Below are 22,514 nucleotides of genomic sequence, written 5' to 3'. Positions count from 1 at the left end.
GCTTGTGGCTGTCATTCATGCCATTCACATGGTTTACAGGGAAAAAAAACTTTGAAAGAAACTGTCTACAGTCTATTGGAAAACCTGAAACTGACTCCCACGGGAAATTTAGGGGTTTTTTTTTTTTTTTCCTTTTTTAGGTGCATGGGTGCAAATAAGGTGATGTAGCATAGATAGCAGAAATGGTAGAAAAAAGAAAACCATTATAGTGGAGAAAATATTACTTAAACCTTAAAGTGCCACTAAACTCAGGAATTAAATCTAAGAAATATATTGAAGTACCTTAACCATTAACAAAACTGTATCTTATTTGTGTATCACTCGGCTATAGATCCTCACATCATCTCTGAATTCATGCCGACACTGAAAGGTGCACACGCGCTGGAAGCTCGCTCCTGTGATGGTCTAAGATAGTCTATAACTTCAATAAAAATTAGTAAACTAAACATGAGATTGTAGTCCATCACAGGATCAAGCTTGGAGTGGTGGCTACTTTACAACACACACACGGACCATGGGGAACAAAAGTAGCCACCCTCCAGAAGGAAGGACAGTGTCCGCACCAATTCAGAGATGATTTCACGATCTATAGCCGAGTGATACACAAATAAGACACATTTTTGTTATGAGTTGGGGTACTTGAATGATTTATTTTTTTGTTCCTGATTTTAGCTTCACTGTAACTTGTTCTGTGGTGCTCTAGCTATTGTAGGTGTAAAAGGTCCCATTCTGCCTTGCCTTCTTATCGATCAAGTGTCAAGATTATCTATAAACCACAGGTGGTTTCTGTTTTGCCATCTTAATGTCCGTGTAAATGTTCGGTTCCAGGTTCTGAAATGCGAAGTAGAACTGATGGCTAAAATGACAAAGACAATCGACAGTTTCACACAGAACCAGACAAGACTCGTTGTGATCATCGATGGGCTGGATGCCTGTGAGCAAGACAAGGTCCTTCAAATGCTGGATACGGTATGTGCCCTAATTTTCTGTCTGCCTTTAATACATTTTATGGCGAATCCACTCTACTGCATGTTGCTGACATATCGGGTAAGTTTGGTCACAATTATCAGCAAGAGGCTTCTGTCAGCAAAAAAAAAAGGGTTGTAGGTTATTGGCTATTTGTAGGCATACTTGACCAATATGTAGGGTATCTATCAAAACTGGAGCAGACAAAATATGGAGCTTCTCAAACCTTTAAAGTGATATTAAAGCCTCCTTAAAAAAATATATATATTTCCAACAAGGAGACCCACCTTTGCTGGAGGCTGTTGCCGTCTTTCTTTCAAAGTTTTTAATTCCTCGTTTTCTAGTGGGTCCCCGCAGCAGTCTTCCCCCCGCCCCCAGTACGGGTGCCACCATAGTTCTAATGGAGGCATCCATGCGTGCTCGTGCCCCCAGTGGCTGTGTGCGTCCATAGACACAGACCTGTGGCAGTCCATGCCCCGTCTCTCTTTGATGGCAGAAGGTGCCTATGGCTCCTCTGCCATGAGTATCCTCCCTGTGCTGGGGGGGGCTGCGGGAGAAAAAGGGTGCTGGGCTATTTTTATCCTAATGCAGAGAATGCATTAAGGTAAAAAAGGTAAAAACGTCCAGACCTTAATACTACTTTAACTGAACAAACTGAAGAGAGAAGCTGATTGGTTACAATGGGCAACTGCTCCAGATTTTGTCTGCTCCAGTTTTGATAAATTCCCTTCTCTGTGTTAAATTTGAGCTCTCAAATTTCCAAATAAAAAATTGAGAGGGGGTAATTGTTGGCATACATGGCAGCCATGTGTCTTGATTTTGAATGGTCTGAGTTTGTATTTCTATGCTGGAACATAATGTGAAAATGCAAAGAGCCAAGTCATAAATGTTAGTAATCCTTGGGCTATTGGCTTTTTAGTATTTTTGCCGGAGTTCTCCTTTTAGGTGAAGAATAAATATGCTCCACATTGAATTGCGAATAAATGGCATGGAATGATGCTAGATAACAAACGATGGCACTGAACACTTAGTGGAAACATTGCCTTTTAATTACAGGCTCTGAAAGCCCGTTCATTCGCGGTGCTGTGAATGCTGTCTCACCGCTGTTTTGTAGCACTTTTACAGCCATAATTAACTGCATTGGAAGTTCCACAAATGATCTACATGACTATTATTTCTATAATGATTGCCGTTTGCAGGAGGTTTTACAAGCAGCTTGTGAATTTGCCCCGGAGGGCTGCCATAGCCAGAGACGAGAGCGCTCCATGAACGAAGCAGAAATAAATGATGGCAATACATCCTGCTAGTCTGTGTCTGTTTTATGGGAGCAGGTTGTTTATTGAGCTGTATATCTCCTGCGTAATGGACTGTTTGATTACACAGAGGACCAGTAAGCACCGGCTGTCACCTAGGCACTGACCTTCCTGCAGGAGGACAGCACAGTACTAGCACTTATTTTCCTCAGTGCCACCTGCTGGGGGATTATACACTAAATAACCAATTTATTGATGAAGATACTTGCATTTTATTCACTTTATGCAGATTGCCTCCACTACGATAGTGGCTTAGGATTGGTGAATACATTAAAAGGGGTTGTCATTTATCTTTGTGACAGAGCTAACAAAGTGATGACGTTTCATTTTTTTTCCATCACAGTTGCCAACCTATAAACATGTACTTGGAGGAAAAAAACAAACTCATTTATGTGATCTTGAAAAACAAACCAAGAAAAAGCTTACATATACACACAAACGGGTGTTGGGTGCGCCTACATGCGAAAATGACATTTGCACCGTATGTGTTGCATATCACTGCGAATGTCGGATCATGAGCAATAGTTTTAGGGCCATCAATCAACCGCAGTGGTGATTAAATACCACCAAAAGAAAGCTCTATGTGTCCCCAAAAAATGGTATAAAATTGATTTCAGTACAGCGTTGCATGACAGAATAAACGTCAGTCAAAGTACCGCAGCACTGAATACTGAAACATGGCCTGGTCAGGAAGGGGGTGTAACACCACGCTCTTCAAGTGGTTAATTGTTTTTTTTAATTTTTGTACTAATTTTTTTATTATTAATTTGCTATCAACATTCTCCGGTCTGCTCCCCACTCTCCATCCTGAAATCACTGCCATCAGCGCTGCGGCGGGTGTCCAATCCAGCGCTGACTCCTCTGGGCTTGCTGGCACTTTCTGTCCCACGGGTTCTGCATGCGTGTGCATGCGCCCGTTGACTTACCTTGTGTGCCTCCTCGCGGCCCGGCCGAAAATGTGAACTGCGCATGCGCGGGCCCCAAAATCCTTTGCGGCCACCCGAGAATTTTCACATTTTTGGACAGGAACGTACGTGGGAAGACACAGGTAAGTTTAAACCGCTGTTAAACTTTTTTTTTTTTCAACTTTTTGCATATATCTGCTGCTTCCTAGCAGTAGATATATGCAAAAAAAGTCCCCCCTATTTAACCTTTTTATGTAGCCGCCGAGGGGCGAAGCAAAGGGCAATACTATAGAGCAGGGGTGTCAAAGGCCGCATCAACATTATGGTTGCTCTCGAAAGCTATCTGTAAGAGTATATAAATGTATCTAATCTTTATCATAAGTGCCTCTGCATTCGATTATCACTGGTTTTAGTAATAACTTAATACCTAGATCTGAAAGTAGAAGTCTAGGAAATGGCCTGGTGGGCCGGATTCGACTCCTGGGCCTTGAGTTTGACACGTGCTATGGAGTGTCACTTGAGGCTGCTGACATTAAGTGACATTAAAGGCAACTTTTTTTTTCACCTCACCCCAACATTAATTAAAGCTCTGCCTTAAATGATGTCTCTTAATCCGATCTTCTTTCCTGATGTTTTCAGCCTTCTCTTCAGCGCTGCGGCGGGTGTCCAATCCAGCGCTGACTCCTCTTTTTTTTTTCCAACTTTTTGCATATATCTGCTGCTTCCTAGCAGTAGATATATGCAAAAAAAGCTGAGTGTTTAAAACTCTTAAGTCCTATAGACTTCTGGTGGGAATGAAATCAAAGCACTGCAAGGCAACAGGACTAACTTCTGTTCCGCAGTGCTGTGCCTAGTGTTTCATTGAGACACTCACTGGCCACTTTATTAGGTACACCTTGCTAGTACTGGACCCCTTTTGTCTTCAGAACTGCTTTAATTCTTCGTGGCATTGATTCAACAAGGTGATGCAAACATTACTTAGAGAGTTTGGTCCATACTGATGATAGCATCACGCATTTGCTGCAGATTTGTCGGCTGCACATCCATGATGTGAAGCTCCACAAGCCTGAACCGATACAGATACAAGGCAGGATGGATCCATGCTTTCATGTTGTTTACATAAAATTGTGACCCGACCATCCGAATGTCGCAACAGAAATCGAGACGCGTCAGACCAGGCAACGTTTTTCCAATCTTCTATTTTACAATGTTGGTGAGCCTGTGCTAATTGTAGCCTCCGTTTCCTGTGCTTAGTTGACTGAAGTGGCACTCAGTGTGATCTGCTGCTGCTGTAGCCCATCTGCATCAAGGTTCAATGTGTTGTGTGTTCAGAGATGTCCTTCTGCAGACCTCGGATGTTATTTGAGTTACTGTTTTCTATCCGCTTGAACCAGTCTGGCCATTCTCCTCTGACATAAACAAGGTATTCTTGCCTAGAGAGCTGACACTCACTGGGTATTTTCTCTTTTTCGGACCATTCTTGGTAAATCTGAGAGATGGGTTGTGTATGAAAATCCCAGTAGATCAGCAGTTGCTGAAATACTCAGATCAGCCCGTCTGGCACCAACAACCATGCCATGTTCAAAGTCACTTAAATCTCCTTTCTTCCCCATTCTGATGCTCGGTTTGAACTTCAGAAGACCATCTTGTCTACATGCCTCAATGTATTGTTACTGCCATGTGGTTGGCTGATTTAGATATTTGTGTTAATGAGCAGTTGAAGAGGTGTACCTAATAAAGCGGCCAGGGAGTGTATTTGTATATGTGTGTACTTGTGGTGTTCTACATGTCTTGGAAAGATTTGCTGCCTTAAAATATACACATATTTTCCCCTTTTAGGTGGCCATGAGGACCTGGACCGTCGGGTGTCACAGCACAGTCTTGCTGAAACCGCAAAACTTGGCAGCAAAACAGCCTTAAACAGACGGGTAAGGAGACAGTTAGCCATTTGTAGGCTGTTGCATACAGTTTACAATATCACTGCAGCTGGACATCTTTATTTTATGTTACTCTTCCTCACATCGGACATGCCCACCTGTAAAATTCTCAGAAAAGGAAAGCTTGCAACCATTAAATGATGGATAAATAAAAGCACACGTCCTATTCTTAAGTACACTTGGAAAGCAAATCCTTTGCCTAGATGGCTGAAAAGTCGGTGTGTTCTTCAAACATAGGAAATATGGTGCCTGACCAAACCCTGCTCTTCTCATTACTTGTAGCCCGGGCCGATGACCATGCTGGCCAGATTATAGTCCAGTTTTTGGGAATGGGGAAATCAGAATTGTGTTGGATTTCCAGAGGCTGATGCCGAAGGTTTATTATATTTTCTATCGTGACCATTTTAGAAAAGTAATGTTGGCTGGGACGTAGCCCGGGCTGCATTGACTTTCTTATGGCATTAATGAAAATAAAAACCTGCTGCACTAGAAACTTGGAAAATCAAAGACTGAGAAGGTCTGGCTGTCTGCAAGTAGTTTACCAGAAAGGAAATTTGTGATTTGTGCAGCCTGTTTTTAATGCGTATTTAGAAGAAGTAATATTTTATCCCCTTATAACTTGTTTAAACTGCACTACACACCATTTAGCTTTCACAATATTACATTATAACGGACATTGGTTCTTGGAATTTTTATTTCTGAATGGCAATGACAAACTGAGAACCTGTTTTGCTGGGAACCCTTTTTCCCAGACTCAGAGATGTGAGATGCAAGGGGATTGAGCTCTTGGAAAAAAAGGTGCAGTCCCAGGCAGGCCCGTAGAAGCGATTTGGCGGCAGCTGAGCCGCCAGAATCGCTTCTACTGTAAAGCAGACAATCAGCTTTACAAGTTTTAAACAGAGTCCCGACTGCTTCTCTGTTGGATATGGCCCTGATGCCAATTGACGTCCTATAATCGTCACTAGTCATTAAGGGGTTAAAGTGTATGTTTAGTCAAAACTTTTTTTTTTTTAAATAGAGTGGAGAAGGGTTTTGAGCGCCTGTCAAATTTTTTAGAGTGTTAGTGAGAGATTTCCCTCACTTCCTGTCCTAACATTTTACCACACCGGAAGGGAGGGGCACTCTTCAACAGCAACACAGACAAATACAAATGTGTTTCTTTCGTAGAGCATTGGAAGGCTAGAACCATCTGTCTGTGTCACTGTTGAGGATTTTCCCTCAAGTTCTGTCCAGTGAAACTATTGTCGTCAGCACAGGAACTAAGGGGAAACCTCCTAAACAAAGCCAGGTATAGCAGTAACAAATGAACAGGATTCCTTATCCTTCCCCGCTGTATCTTAAAAGAAAAAAAGATTTTGAAGCTGAACTCTAGGGAGATGTAAACAATACAAATGAGCAGATTTTTTAAATGGAAGCCGTGTTAGCACCTGAATGTGAGTGATCAGCCTTCTGCAACCCACTATACAGAATTGTGAAGTGGGATGGAAAGAAACACCAGGAGAAGCCAATCAGTTAATGTGTTGAAAGGGAGCATACAGATAGGAGGAGAAAGAGTGACAGAGAGATGAGCTGATCACTGTGCTGCTTCTCCTTCACTGTCCAGTCACAAGCTGAGTTCTGAGGATGTGGGCTGAATGATACTGACCATCATTCCACCCAGAAGACTAAGGACTTCCTGTGGCAGGGAAGTACTGTGGGAGACAGCTCCATGTTAAAGTTTAGCATTGAGACACAATGCTTTTTCTTTTTTTAAACATTTAGGTTTTTTAATTTCTTTATCATTTATTGAGTGACACAGCTTAATAGTAAGAAACCTAGGGTTATATTGCCGCCAACAGGAGAAATGAATACTAAGCACATAAAAAACTGAAGGCCAGACCCCTAGAGTCTATAGCTCCTACCACCTCCCTCCTGCTCAGTTTTGCTTAGCATCCTTGGGGCAATGGATGTTTCCTTCCTTTCTGCTATATTTTTTTTTGCTTAAACTGGAAGATTGTTCCTGCTGTTAACAGGGGGATGGGTGTTTCTTCTAGTGGTTCAGGCTGGATATTGGAAATCCTGGAAGACCCGTGGGTCAAAGAGCCCAGGTTTTCCAAGTTCATTAAATATACTGGTGTTTTCTCTTTGACGCTCCTGCAGATGGCAGTGACAACCAGCACTGGACCAGTCCAGTACACCTCGGTGTTTCTTGCAGAGTCGTCAAGATCAGAGCTGTGGCTGCTTTGCCTGTCACCATCTCTGAATGCTGGCTTGTTCTGAGTGTCTAAAGCAGGCCTTATGCTGTGTTGGGTACCTGAGGCATTGAGTGTGTGTGGATCTTGCCACAGAAGCAGCTGTAGCTGACTGGTCCCTGCTTCAGGGGTATAGAAGACCACGGTCTGGACTTGTGTATACCTTTTTAATGGTGGCCTAACTTGTTCATTGGTATTGGGGGTATTGTATTTGTTCTGGCATCAGTGCACGATTTATGCCCAAACATCATTTTACATTTCCTGCTGCCTTCTTCCTCTCTGCTTTTGGTGAAACATGCTTGTGAAGGTAACGGCATGTATGTGCCCAGAGCCATCTTTTCTTCACTAAGAGGATTTTATGGCACATTCCTTCCTTTGTATTGGTATGGCAGTAGGGATACAGCAATTTCATCTCAGTCAACAGACTAAAGTAATATGTCACTTTGGAGAATGGGAGGAGATATGTAGTCTTTTTGACTAATTAATTGTTAGCATGATGTGTAGCCAAACGAAAGGATAATCAGGACCTAAATTGCATTATGTGCAGGGCTTAGCTGGGCGCTGGGGAGGATCGTGCCTTCTGTGTTTTTTACAGATCCCAGTTGAATCCACCGGTGTCAGCAGCCATTTCTGACCCCTCCCCCCTTTTCACCTCGGGCATCTTATTCTTCTTCCTGTCTTACAAATGAGGCGTTTTCTTCAGTTATGCAAGGTTTTATGTCTCAGTGGTGCCCCCTGATGGCAGGGTTTTGAATTGTCCACCACCGCCTTCTCCATCGTAATTTAAAGCAGAGATTACTAATGGACCCACTGGAGGACTCCTGGGATTCCTTAGAAGAAGAGATTCCACCAGCCGAATTCCAGTAAAAAATTGTTTCACCAACATAGAAGGAAACTGTGTTCTTTCTAATCAAGGCCGTAACATTCCCCTGTTCCTTCCCACATCATGGACCTAAATGCTCCAGCAAGGTTTTTTCTTCATCATCCACTATTCAGTGTTTTCATCTTCGAAGATTCTATAAGCCCAGACAACAGTTCCTTTCCCCTAAGTGGTTCCTTTACAAATGAAAAGGAAATGCTTCTATTCTTGGCTTCCATTCTTTGTTATTCAGTCGGATTTTATTCGCCGTTCATGTGAGTAGCTTTTTAATAAAGGGATCTTTTGCAAAACACAGTGAGCACTATGGTCTTCATCCACTTCGCTGTGATCGCTATTTTTGAGCGATAACAACATATTAGCGCTGTGCTGGGAGAACACTGTTGGAAGGACAGCAAATAGGAGACAGCTCTGGATAGTGGGGCGTAGATCCCCACCTCATCAAAGGGGGAGCAGCGCCCTCAAACCCTGCATGAGGATTTGTGTATAAGGTGAGCTGCATTCCATTTGGGACGCACAAGGTGTCTTGTTATCCGGTGGTGGACACACTACTTGCAAATCTGTTGCACATAATCCTATTTTCCCTGTGTGAAGTGAATTACATACATCAATGTCTCTTAAGAAGGACTTGCGTGAAATTCAACTTCCTTGAGACTGCTTCATAGTTGTTGTGTATAGTATATGTAAATGAACAAAGAGTCCGTCCGCATTCCTCGCAACGCTCCCGGACCGTAAGAAAATTGGTGCTCGCAGTGATGACCACGGATGGCGCCGTGCAGACACAGGGAAGAGGATAAGGATCACCAGCACTCAGCAATATCATCAAGTAGGTCCATTTTATTTGGACAAAGTCACAAATAAATGGACCTACTTGATGATATTGCTGAGTTCTGGTGATCCTTATCCTCTTCCCTGTGTATAGCATATGTTTTGTTTTTTTGGATACTCTGTATCATTGTCGAAATCCACTGGTTACTGTTGTACATATTGTATACACTGGAAAAAAAAATCTTATGTACATATCAATCTCACGGCACTTTTCATTTATAAAGCTTTGAGGTTTGTGTTGTTCACCTAGGATCTTACAGGCTATTCATCTAGCATCACCAATGCTTGCGTGCTAACAAACAAATACACTTGTTGGCGCAAGATTTTCCTGTGTGAAATGTATACCGTAAGTGGTTGCTGGCACTCTAGGTTGCTAGCTGGATTAAGTCTCGGGTAACCTCCTCCTTATCCACATCCGGACACTTTGGCTTAAAGGATATTTAAACCCTCAGCAGTTTTTGCATATATCTGCTACTAGCAAGCAGTAGATATATGCAGAAACATGAAAAAAAAAAGTTCTGAAAAAGGTTTAAACTTATCCGTGTCTCCGCCACGCGCTCCTGTGCGAAGGTCTGAAAAATCTCGGGCGGCAGCAAAGGATGATGGGGCGGGCGCATGCGCAGTACAGATCTTCGGCCGGGAGACGTGAAAAGACACGGGGTTAGTCAATGCAGGCAGCGTGCACTTGTATAGACTCCGTGGGACAGGAAGGGACACGAGCCAGCACTGGATCAGCGCTGGAGGGACTCCTGAAAACTGCAGGAAAGAAGAAGTTGATTGGATCCAGAGGCATCATTTAGGGCTTGTTCACACCAAATGCAGACCAGATCTGCATGAGTTTCTGCACATGCAGTGCAGTGGGTTGGGCCGTTTTTGGTAAAACATTTTTTTTTGTGTGTGTTTTTAAAATGGGCTTTCAGTGCGTTCCAGGGCATTTGCTTGTGTTTTTGATGTGTTTGCATGCATTCCAGAGCAGGTAAAATAGGGCTTGCTGCAGTTTTTTTTACATGCTCTGGAACTGAGCGCTGCGGTATGAACTAGAGCCCAAAATACCATTGGAATACATTGGACGCAGTTTTGATCCGTTCTGTGACTGCTCTGCTCCTGGAACGCACTTGGGGTGAGCAAGGCCTTAAGGTAAGTGCATACACCAGCATGGGGGTAGGAAGTATCCTTTAATGTCACTTAAGTACTAGATGGCCTAGTTACGCCTTCCCTTCATAGCAGACCGCTTTTTTGGCTGTTTGCTGAGTGAAATCCTTAAAAGTGCAATGGGGGTAAGAGTACTTGCTTATCCCAGGCACGCAGAAGCTAAGGATTAACGATGCTGGTTGACACCTTCCTGTCCTGCATCAAAACCCCTTTCGTTCCTCTCAATCGGGTTCCATTTCCTGGGCCCAAAAGCCTTCTTCCACTTCTTCAGGCTCTTGGGGTCATTAATGTTCATGGCAAACCAAAGGATCCAAGCCTGCGGATAAGTCCATGAACACATGAAGGTGCGCTACAGTTATTTCCATCAGAGGTGGGGGATGTCTGAGGACTTTGTCATGGAGTTGGAAAGCTCACAAAGGGTGCAAAATTGTTACACGTCTTGTTCTCTTTTCTTCCCATGTCTTAGCAATGTGGACGGACCTCCTTTCATCCTTTTCAGGGATTGTTTACTCCACTTTCCTGTTTTAGTTTGCCGTTCTTCAATTTGGACCACTTTTGTATGTCTCTAGGTTACTTACTATCCTGCTATGTCCCTCCAAGGGATGATGTAGAAAATAGGGCTTTTGTACTTGGTGTAATAGCCTTTTCTCTGAGTCCATTGAGGGGCACAGCTCTTGTTCTGTCTTTGGAGTACGCTTTTTTGGGGGGGTGTATGGGGGAGGTTATCGCCTCTAGGGGGCTGGCATTCAGTTTGGTAGTGTCATTTTCTAGTGTAAGCTTCAATAAAAGGATTTTACAGCAAGTACAAAAATCACATTAACTATTTTATTTAGTTAAAAAAATTTGGGCAGTTCATTCATTTCACTAATCTTTTGCTTTTTTTTTTCTAACATGATTTTTTTTTTTTCCTAGGATACCTATCGAAGACGTCATATACAGAGATCAGTTACTCGACAGATGTCCTTTGACCTCACCAAACTATTAGTGACAGAGGACTGGTTCAGTGACATCAGTCCCCAGACAATGAGAAGATTGTTAAATATTGTTTCAGTTACAGGTAATGAAGTGAGGGGGTGCCGGAGTGGGGAAGTCTCCTAAAATAGATTTGAACTTGAATGATGTAAAAGTTTCTCTTCATGTACGCATGTTAAAGTGACTACACATATACAAGGGCACAAATTGCTGACATTTCCACTGACAAATCGGTGCTGTTGTGCAGCGGTCACCAGCTACAGTATGTTAGAGACATTTCAGCTTTTGTCATTGTACAAAGTGCACAGCTTCCAGTTCTTTGTGTTTTTAAATTAAGTCGGCTATTATAAGATGAACTACATATCGAGAACACATTCAAACGTTCAGTTGCAGTCTTGAAACTGGCCTTGGCTGCCTCTCAGCAAGGTATACAAATCATGCCCATTTCTATTTTATGTTTGGCCTGTGCAGCCTTAAGGGTAACCTGTACTGTGGCAGTATGGTGATTGCTTCTGTTGTCCTGTCCTTCTGAAAATGATAGTTGCTTGGTTGGCATTATTTATCATCATCATCCTCATGTCTGTGAAGGTTCTCATTCATCCAGGTCCTGGTATATATGTAAAAAATAAGTAAATGCAACTGGACTTGCTGTATTTTTCTTGAAGACGTTTCACTGGACATCCAACCAGCTTTCTCAATTCAGAATGACTTGTACAAACATTATCTGGGAATAAATATGGTGAATGAGGAGGTGTTATTAACCTACCCAGAGAGAGGTGCTAAAACAGCATCATCCTCAGTTCTTTGAGCCTCTGGTCTGGAACAAGTATGCTCAGTTGGAGCTGGAAGTACAGCAAGCTGTGTACTAATGGGGGATGTAAAACAGGGTTTGTACGTGGTTTTAGGAAGCACACACATTGATAGCAAGCCTAGATAAATGCTTATTAAAGGGTAAGTTCAAACTGTGAAAAAATTAATTTACAGCACCTGACAGCAACCGCCACCTCCCCCAGCCCCCACTGCACTCGCATGTCTGAAGCCCCTGCCTCCATTGTAGCAGTTCGTACACCGAACTTCCCAGCCCTGCAGTGTGGAATGCTTATAATGCTCACAAATGGCGAGTGCTTATTCCTCAGCACAATCACATGAATAAGTTGACCAGTGAGAAGTGCTTCTGAGCTGGGGACTAGGTCCCAGAAGTAAAAAGCACTTTTCATTGGTCAGTGTGGTCATGTGACCATGCTGACTAATGAGCTTTTGCCATTTTTGAGCATTTCATACTGTGGGGCAGGGCAGTCTGATGTACGGTGTATGGACCACTACACCGGCTGCTGAGAATTTCTGACATGTACAGTAAGTGCAGTGGTGGCCAGGGGAGGTGGCGGGTGCTGTCAGGGAATTCATTTGTTCATGTTTTGTTAGAAAGTGAACTTGCACTTTTAAAGTAGTATTAAAAAATCCCTGAGGGGAATTTCTCAAAACTGCATCAGATAGACTCTGGAGCAGCTGTGCCCGGCAACCAATCCGCTCCTCTCTTTCACCTTCAAATCTTAACTGAACAAGCTGAAGAAAGAAGCTGATTTGTTTCCATGGGCAACTGCTCCAAATTTTGTCTGCTCCAGTTTTGATAAATTCCCCTCCCTGTTTTTAATGCATACATTAAAATGAGGGCCTTCCTTCAAAATGGAACCCCTGCCTTTCACATTCTAACCCCCCCCCCTTTCACATGGGAGGCCCCTTTACATCAGGACCCCTGCCTTTTCAAATCAGATTCTCCCCTTTTCACATTACCTCCTTCACCTCAATAACCTCCTTCACATCCCTTCACATCGGATTTCCCCCTCTTACAATGCATAGCCCACTTCATATCGCAAACCTGCCTGCACAATGGAAAGACGTTGTGCAAGAATTTTGAGGCCCTCCTAAGGAAGGCAGAAAGCACCCCAGGGGTGACCCTGGTTGAGAAAGGCTGGTCTACCTTACTGGAATAATGCAGGGAAACAGAAACACTTCTTTGCATATGATTGCATCAGAAACACTCCATACTGCAAAACTGGGCTACAGGTTCCAAATCCTATAACATAAAAACTTGTGAGATGACTGCCCATCAGTAACAGAACGTCAAAAACTGTTCCAATTTGCGTATGTTTATATTTTTTAGACATTTTTCTTTGTCACATTTACAGGACGATTATTACGAGCCAACCAGATTAGTTTTAACTGGGACAGGCTGGCCTCATGGATCAACCTTACAGAGCAGTGGCCATATAGAACATCCTGGCTTATCCTTTACCTGGAAGAGACGGAGGGCATTAATGATCAGACCACACTGAAAACCATTTATGAAAGGTAAGTGTTTTTTCTTTTTGTCCTGTAAGGGGGAAGGTAAGCTCAACATCCGAGTTTGCAGAATTGCTGCACCGTACATATTACTGGGTTTCACCTCAGCACAAGGATCGCAACTGTTTTAACTATTCTGACTCCGATTGTTGTGCTAGTGACTTATCCCTTGTTGAGACATCTATGCCTGGCCTGTATAAGCAGATTCAATCACTGAGGACAATCCTCATCAGATAGCTGAACTCACCAATACCGTTGAACGTGAAGACAACAGGATTACAGCGATGAATGGTTACAGTATTATGCGGTCAAAAGATGATGCTTTTGTAGCGTACTGTGCAGAATACACGTGTCCCTGTTACATGTGGCCTGTTAGCTGTGGCCATGACACAGGAAGTACTGACCAACAAGAAGAAGGGTGGAGCATTACACACAGGAAATGTGTCGTGGATATTAGAGAAAGGAACATAAACAAGTGCATTACCACAAAGAGTCACTAGATGGCAGCATGTGAACTAAATATAAACGCCCATAGGAAAATGATTTAGGGAAAACAACTACATCAATTCTCATCTACCAACAATGCTAATAACATATTCTGTGCCCCATTGGGGTGGCACATTAACCTTTTCACTGCTACCACTGCATCTACTGTGCCAAGGCAATTTAGAGGCTTAAAACAAACATCTGCAGTAGCTTGCTTTTAAAGCGGACCTTTACTCCCTACAAATCACATCAGCATATCACTCTGATCTGAACTCATCTTAGATTCAGTAGCTAAACAAACATTTTACTATTTTCTTTTTTCCACTTCCTGGCCCACTTTGGCACAAATTATGTAATCGTGCTTAAGTGTTGTACTCTGGGAAGTTTACATCAGCAGAGCATGGCTGGGAACTCTCATCTGTAATCTAATGAGATCTCAGGGAAAGGCATTTTCCTCCCTTGAGATGATGTGCATGGTGACATGTGCCAGGATTTCAGGATGTAAAGGGAGACATATTAATTTTCCCTTAAAATAACCAATGTCAGAAGATTGGGGGAGATGCAACATTTCTAAAGGTGTCTTTGTTGTTATTTTGAAGATATGGGTGTTAAGTTCCTCTTTAAATGTTATCTGCTGATCTATTTTGTACTGTGGGTGGTAGCAAAGACATCTGATTACTTGGGCAATAATGTAAAGTGGCAACCACCCCCCTCCTGGTTCACCTTTCCCCTTGGTCTTGGGGCTTACTGTATTCAGGACAGAGTGAGGGAGGTGAGAAGCAAACTCCCATTCACCAATCCCCTGTCTATTGATGATAATGCAGTTCGCCTTGAGGACTTCCTTGTTCAGTGTGTTGGTGCGTCAGACAGCAATGCTGCAGACCGGTCACTCTCTGTTCTTGACTTGCATTGGCTGGGCACTGAATATAATTTTTTATGTAGAGAGCTTTTGTGTGCTGGTATTCCAAGACAGGGAAGCTGCAGACCAGTCACTCTCTGTGCTTGACCTGCATTAGCTGAGCACACTTCTATGAATAGAGTGGCAAACCTGCCATACTGTTCTTTATCTGCATTGGCTGGGCACACAGCAGACATCCGAAATCCACAAAGAGCACCTGTTACCTCCACTACCCATCATCATGTTACAGAAGAATCTGTTCATATTTTTCTACCTAGGAGACTAGGTTGCATTTACCCCAGAATCTTAAAGTTGGTCTATACTCAAATATTAACCTGGGGGAAAGAAAAATGTATAAATACATACAAACTGTATAACTTTGTGTGGCCTTCAGATTGATACAACAACTGTGCGTAGAGATCTTCATGGAATGGGTTTCCATGGCCGAGCAGCTGCATCCAAACCTTACATCACCAAGTGCAATGCAAAGCGTCGGATGCAGTGGTGTAAAGCACGCCGCCACTGGACTCTAGAGAAGCGGAGATGTGTTCTCTGGAGTGACCAATCACGCTTCTCTGTCTGGCAATCCGATGGACATGTTTGGGTTTGGCGGTTGCCAGGAGAACGGTACTTGCCTGACTGCATCGTGCCAAGTGTAAAGTTTGGTGGAGGGGGGATTATGGTGTGGGGTTATTTTTCAGGGGTTGGGCCCCTTAGTTTCAGTGAAGGGAACTGTTAAGGCATCAGCATACCAAGACATTTTGGACAATTTCATTTGTGGGAGCAGTTTGGGGATGGCCCCTTCCTGTTCCAACATGACTGCACACCAGTGCACAAAGCAAGGTCCATAAAGACATAGATGAGCTAGTTTGGGGTGGAGGAACTTGACTGGCCTGCACAGAGTCCTGACCTCAACCCGATAGAACACCTTTGGGATGAATTAGGGCGGAGACTGCGAGCCCGGCCTTCTCATCCAACATCAGTACCTGACCTCACAAATGGTCAAACATTCCCATAGACACACTCCTAAACCTTGTGGAAGCCTTCCCAGAAGAGTTGAAGCTGTTATAGCGGCAAAGGGGCGGAGCCAACTCAATATTGAACCCTACGGACTAAGACTGGGATGCCATTAAAGATCATGTGCGTAAAAAAAGGCCGGCGTCCCAATATTATAAGGCAATATAGTGTGTATATGTGTGTTTGTATACGTGTGCATGTTTCTTCAGATTCCTTAGTGTGCTGGTGAAGTGACCAAACAACAAAAAACAAGTATTTGGTTATATGGTCTCTGTTGAAGGGAAAGATTGAAGTGTATTTTGTCACATCTTATCTTTAGCATCAGCAGAAATGTTTCAACCAGCTGCTAAGGATTTTGGTCTTGTGGTCAGCACTAGAGGGAGCTTGTAGAAGCTTTTTGTCCAGGAAATGTTGGGATTTTTTTTTTTTATGACTTTGTATCCATTTTGGCAAGAATGTTAACATGGTTTTCAATAAAGTATTGGTGTTCTTACAGAAGCGAAGCACTGTGCACACCCAGCAGGTGGCAGTGTTGTACTACGCTGGGTGACTATCCTCTTTTATTTCGCTCTTTAAAATCAATGCCATACTAACAGTAATGGAATGGAGTGGATTGTGTATAGTCTAGCACAATGGCTTTCACTCACATTAACTAAGAGCTGCTTTATTAGGATATAAAGTGCTATAGAGGCAGTACGCTTGGTTTCATCTGCTGATGAGTGAATTGGTTTATTACGATGTCTCAATAAATACCGGCATAACTCAGAGTATTTATAAGTTATATGAAATGCTTGTGTACAAGATCACTCATTATACTTTGTGGGGAAGCTTGTTTTTCCTTGATAAATTGCATGCAGTTTCAGTTCACTGATTTATTAGTTTTAAAAACCGAACATGAAAATTAATAAATTTTAATGAAAATATAAAAACATGAAGTAGAATAAGGGCTCAGTCACCCTAGATGCAGTGTGTTCCGGCCCGATTTTGGCCAGAACGCATTGCGGCCAGCTCACTTTTTAGTGGGGTAGGAGGGGGCGTGGCGGGCCATTAAGGTGAATGGTGCCGTAGCCACGCCCTCCGGCCGCAATGCGATCCGCCGCATGGGATCGCAAGGCACATTGTGCCTGTGGTCCGGTCCTGTGCGGTGCGATCGAAATGCTATAAGCACTATTTTGATCGCACCGCACAGGCCTGGACCGCAGGCACAATGTGCCTTGCGATCCCGTGCGGCGGATTGCATTGCGGCCGGAGGGCGCGGCTACGGAGCCATTCACTTGAATGGCCCGCCACGCCCCCTCCTACCCCACTAAAAAGTGAGCCGGCCGCAAAAGGCAGTGCGTTCTGGCCAAAATCGGGCCGGAACGCACTGCATCTAGTGTGACTGAGCCCTAAATCCTTAATGTTTCATTAGGTTGTTTTTGGTTCCTTTTTTATTACAGTTTTCTTTACTATTAATTATTTACCTAAAGAGACCTTATCACCCGACCATTCATCTTAACAACAATCTTCCTGTTAGATTTAATGTGCAGTTATCATATTTTATACATGTTTACTTGTAAAAGCCTTCCTTTTGTAGACCTCTAAACGCCCTGAGACTGCTGTTGGGTGCCGCCATCTTGGATGTGATATCTACAGACTCAGAGCTGTCATTTAACCACTTAGACCCCGTTCACATTGAGCGATTTATCGCACGGTAATTCCCGCGATATCGCGCTCCAATGCAATCCAATGGTGCAAAGGGTCCTGCTGTCGCGGGTCGTGTGTCGCTACAGCAGGACCCTTTTTGGAGCGGATTTAGCCGCGATTCAAGCTTGCTCAATGCAAGCTTGAGCGCGTCATCGCGCGGCAAATCTTGCGATGTCGCGCAATATGCAAATCGCGCGACAAACGCGCGATTTGCATATCGCGCAGTGGGAACGGGGCCTTAAAGTCCGGGGTGTTAAACCCCCTTCCCATCCAGGCCATTTTTCAGTGTTTAGCGCTGCGGTACTTTGACATTTATTCCGTCATACAACGCTGTACTGAAATTAATTTTATACCCTTTTTTGGGGACAGATTGAGCTTTCTTTTGGTGGTATTTAATCACCACTGGGGGTTTTATTTTTTACTATATTAAGGAAAACTTACAGACATTTTTTTTTTTTTAAACTTTCCCCTATACTAAATTCAAAAACATTTATTATTACCCAATTTTTTGGTAAAATATAAAAGACAGGGGCACGTTGGGTAAAAAGACACCAAACATGTCAAGCATTAAAATTGCGCACGCGCGCGAAACCTCAAAAAACTATATTACCCAAAATTGGCCATAGACGACTACAAAATTGCGCCATACAACCGATCGGTTGTATGTGAAACAGCCGTTAACGGCTGTAAAAACGAGCGGGTCTTTCCTGCCCGTGCGCGTCCCTCCGTTTTTTCTTAACGGGCGGGTGCAAGAGGTTAAGTGACACTCCATACTATTGCTCTTTGCTTGTCTCCCGCAGCTACATAAAAGGTTATGTAGAGTGGGAAGGGAGGGCTAAGGAGCTAGGTCAGCACAGACCGTAATTAGACATTCCCAGCAGAGGACTATAATATGCCAGGAGGAAGGGGGCCTGTGCTAGGGAATTGGCTCTATAAAGTAATCAAATTCTTAGCAAGTTCATGGCACATTTCAAGTAAAAAAAAAAATGAATGTAAGAATCTTGTATCTGTATCTGACCATCTTCATCAGCCTGAAGCTAAGTGAGATTGGTGAAGCGAAGAATTCTTGTAGGGAGGTATACCTGTTGGGAGGCCCAGTTATTGGCTGGTGTGTGCACATCACCTGTCCAGTCATCAAACCAAAGCTCAGTTCTAGCATTTAATATAGAAACGTATAATGGTTTTCTATGTAGTTAGGAGGACTTGTTGGCCAATCTTCTTTTTATTTTTTTGCCGATCTTCCAACTGAAGCCATATTTTTCCTCTGGGCAGTTTAGCAAGTAAGAAGTTTAAGCAGGATTTTCTTGTGGATTTCTAGCCTGAGAGGCATTAGTGAAATAAATATCAAGCCTCCGTCTGTGCAGGTCTGCTGCTTCTCCTTGCCTCTTGCCCGGAGCAGATGGGAAATGACAGCATTTAAAGTGGATAGTTAAATCCTCCTGCAGCGTGAGTCCTTTTATTTATTTATTTTTTTCTTTCGTCCTCTCAGCTTCCTTTCCGAATTTCCCCTACTCATTGCTTCGTTAAATTTTGTGTTCCTTCCATCTAGCACATCGAGAAGACAGATTGTTCTGACAACAAATGTACAGCTGAAAATTATTTTACAAGAAAATCTGATTTGTTCCTTCCTTCTAAAAGACTTGTTTAATAAAGACGGGGGTTTTTATTGGACCGACTTAACTACCTATAAGCTGAGGTTTACCTATTAGACTTCAGGATGCATTTTAACATTTCTTATTGTTCATCAGGGGATGGATCACCCTTGTGTATATGCCCTGTCTATAGGATAATGGAATTTAGGGCAGCCATCAAGAAAGTGGGAAGTCACAGCAAAGGGTGAAATACAAAAACACATCCCCTCCATCACTTGAAAGTGATCTTCCTGTCCTAAAGTCCACCATGTTATAGTCTTCTTTAGGACTATCTCAGAACAGCTCTAAGGTCGCACGAGGTCTTGCAGCTGCTTGAATATTTTCTAAGAGATCCAGCTCCAGCAATTGATTTTAGAGAGTCCACAAGACGGGAGCAACATCATGGCAAGACCAGTTTCACTATGGCAGAGGGCAGCAGTATCAAAACTACTTTCAAGTATTCCCTAAATAGCTGGTGAGGGCTCAAGACGGTTCATTCCCTCTGTCTGGCATATGTTACCCCACAAAAGAGTTTTAACTTTTCTCTGCAAAAGTGACTCAAACACTTGCAGGTCATTGCCACTTAGTGGATGTTCTCTCACTCTTGCTGCAAAGTCTTTTTGATTGGTATATTGACCAGTTTCACTTGAAACATTGCCTAACATCTTCCTGGTTGCGCTTAATTCTACAATAAAGTGACTTTATTGCACTTTAATTTCATAATTTCTACTATTCAATACTTCGAAATCCCATTTACTATCTGCTATTCCATTCACCTGCTAGCTGTTAACACAGCTCTCATGAAGTCTAGTAGAGCGAACGTTTTGGAAAGAGACTTTATTGAAGATATGTTGGTGGGACGCTAGAATAGGATTTTAGTAGGTATTTAGATTGGTTGCTATTTTCGTTAAGAAGTTGCTCTCTAAAACCCGAAAAAAAACTCCCCAAGAGGAGGTCCCTGAATTGACAGAAGCAAATTTAGTTCTATATGACACAGTTAGAACCCATTGGGTGTAGGGATTCAGTTACATAATGATCATTTTCCATAGAGGTCTGCCCTAACTTTTAAGAGATGTATGTGCTTTGTCCTCCGGTAGCATAGCCTGGTCTCTTGTATTCAGTGCTAGCCACACATTATTAGAATGTTTTATGATGCAAGATCTAATTTCGCCAAGCATTTAGTAACTGGCGGTTCTTAGATGTGTTCTTCTGACTTGTGATACAGTTGTGGTGGTCGTCAATGGTTTCTGCAGTTTTTTCCCCCCCATTTTTAACAGCAATAAGCAATGGTTTTTAGAGCTGCAGCTAGCGATTATTTTCAAAATCGATTAGTTAGCCGATTTATTGAGTTCGGTTAATCGGATAAAAAATTTACAGCGTTGCATGACGGAATAAATGTCAGTCAAAGTACCGCAGCGCTAAACACTGAAAAATGGCCTGGCCAGGAAGGGGGTTTAACACCGCGGATGTCAACTGGTTAAAAATGGCTCCAGTGATAGGACTACCAGTTTGTATTGAGATTGTAGTCCATCACAGGAGCAAGCTTGGAGCGGTGGAAGTAAATAAGAAAAAAAAAGTGTGGTGTGCAATATAGTGAAATGAAAGTGTAAAATTATATAGCAATGAATGCAGAATGGCACCGGCTATAGAGGACTACAAAACCCAGCAATAGTACATTATACAGCACAATACAGAATACCACCAGCTACAGAGGAGTACAATAAATTCCAGCAATACATTATAGCTGGCAGTATTCTGCATTGCGCTGTATAATGTACTATTGCTGGGTTTTGAAGTCCTCTATAGCAGTGGTTCTCAACCTGTGTAACCTCAGGACCCACATTTGTCCTCGGTCATTAAGTCGTGACCCAAGTTGCACTGCAATGGAAATCACGGCATTGCAGTACCACACGTTCCAATGCGGGCAATAGAACTGTGGGTCAGAGATGCATCTGTGGTGCCATGCAAATGAATGGCAATGCAATGCACCTCCCACATCAGAACGCTCAATAAGTGAGGTTGCGTGGTACAGAGGGTTCATCAAATACACTGACAGACATGCACACAATCACAGACACAATCACAGACACAATCTCACACACTCACAGACATTCTCACACACATACAGACTCCAAAAATGTTTTTTTTTTTTAATCTTATCCACTTGACCTTCCCACCTTATGAGAAATGGAGTAGATCCACAACCTGGGGTCCAGTGTGGGCTGCTGTGCTGTGACAGAGCTCCATTCATATGTGCATCCACTTGTACAGCTCCCTTGCACACCTTGTAGAGGTGCCGGGAGCCAGAATGTGACATCACTCCGGTCCAGGCACCTCTACATGGCAGTAAGCTGTAAGCAATGCATGTATGGATGGAACTCCCGTGTGGCCATTGCCCACCCCACCCCACCTCAAGCTGACACTCGGTGCCGGGCAGCATATTTTAAATGGCTGCTTGGCGCGAGAACTGACAGTGTTGCACTTGGGGGAGGCTGAGGAGCCTCTCACCTAGAAAAGTAGAAGGCACGTGGCGACCCACTGAACACGGGGTCGCGACCCACCAGTTGAGAACCAAGGCTCTATAGCTAGTGGTATTTGACATTGCACCACTGTATAATGTACTATTGGTGGGATTTGTTGTACTCCTCTATAGCTGGTGGTATTCCGCATTGCACTGTATAATGTACTATTGTACGGTATTCCGCATTGCACTGTATAATGTACTATTGTACATCCTCTATACAGCGCAATGCAGAATACCACCAGCTATAGAGGGATACAACAAATCTCAGCAATAGTACATTATACATACAGTGTATAATGTACTATTGCTGGGATTTGTAGTCCTCTCTATAATATACAGCACAATGTACCATCAGCTATAGAGGAATACAAATCCCAGCAATACATTATAGAGCACCATGTGGGGGGGGAGGGAAGTGCAGGCTTACCTGAGCAGTCTTCCAGCAACTTGCTTCTGAGATAGGGCCTGTCTATCGGCGATTGTCATCCCCCCACACCTGCTCCTCCTCCCCGCATCCCTGTGCCGATCGTGGATGTGGGAGGGCGGTGAGCGTGAGGCGGGGAGGAGGTGCGCCGTGTGGATGCGGGCAGGTCTGGCAGCGGCGAGCGTGAGGTGGTTGAGGAGGTGTGGCGCGCAAGGTGTGTGGAGCCGTGAACAGGGCCAACTAACCAGTAGCCGATTAATTGATGATTGAAAAGGTTGACAACTTTTTCAATAATCGATTATAATCGATTATGTCGATTAGTTGTTG

General features: G+C 43.4%; 1 protein-coding gene across 1 annotated transcript in view; it reads left to right on the top strand.

Moving 5' to 3' along the window:
* Positions 1–22,514, top strand: part of KIDINS220 (kinase D-interacting substrate 220kDa) — a gene marked incomplete at its 5' end in the record, with an annotated part of 107,722 nt that overhangs the window by 26,514 nt on the left and 58,694 nt on the right. Inside the window, 5 exons of the mRNA XM_018563019.1 lie at positions 829–969; positions 2,166–2,256; positions 5,024–5,112; positions 11,122–11,266; positions 13,368–13,530. Coding sequence (XP_018418521.1) covers positions 829–969; positions 2,166–2,256; positions 5,024–5,112; positions 11,122–11,266; positions 13,368–13,530 — 629 coding nt within the window. The remainder of the gene's footprint in view (positions 1–828; positions 970–2,165; positions 2,257–5,023; positions 5,113–11,121; positions 11,267–13,367; positions 13,531–22,514) is intronic.

Source organism: Nanorana parkeri, unplaced genomic scaffold, assembly GCF_000935625.1.
Source record: "Nanorana parkeri isolate BGI_ZX_2015 unplaced genomic scaffold, ASM93562v1 scaffold623, whole genome shotgun sequence".
NCBI classification, from domain to species: Eukaryota; Metazoa; Chordata; class Amphibia; order Anura; family Dicroglossidae; genus Nanorana; species Nanorana parkeri.
This window is presented reverse-complemented; position numbering and strand designations above follow the sequence as displayed.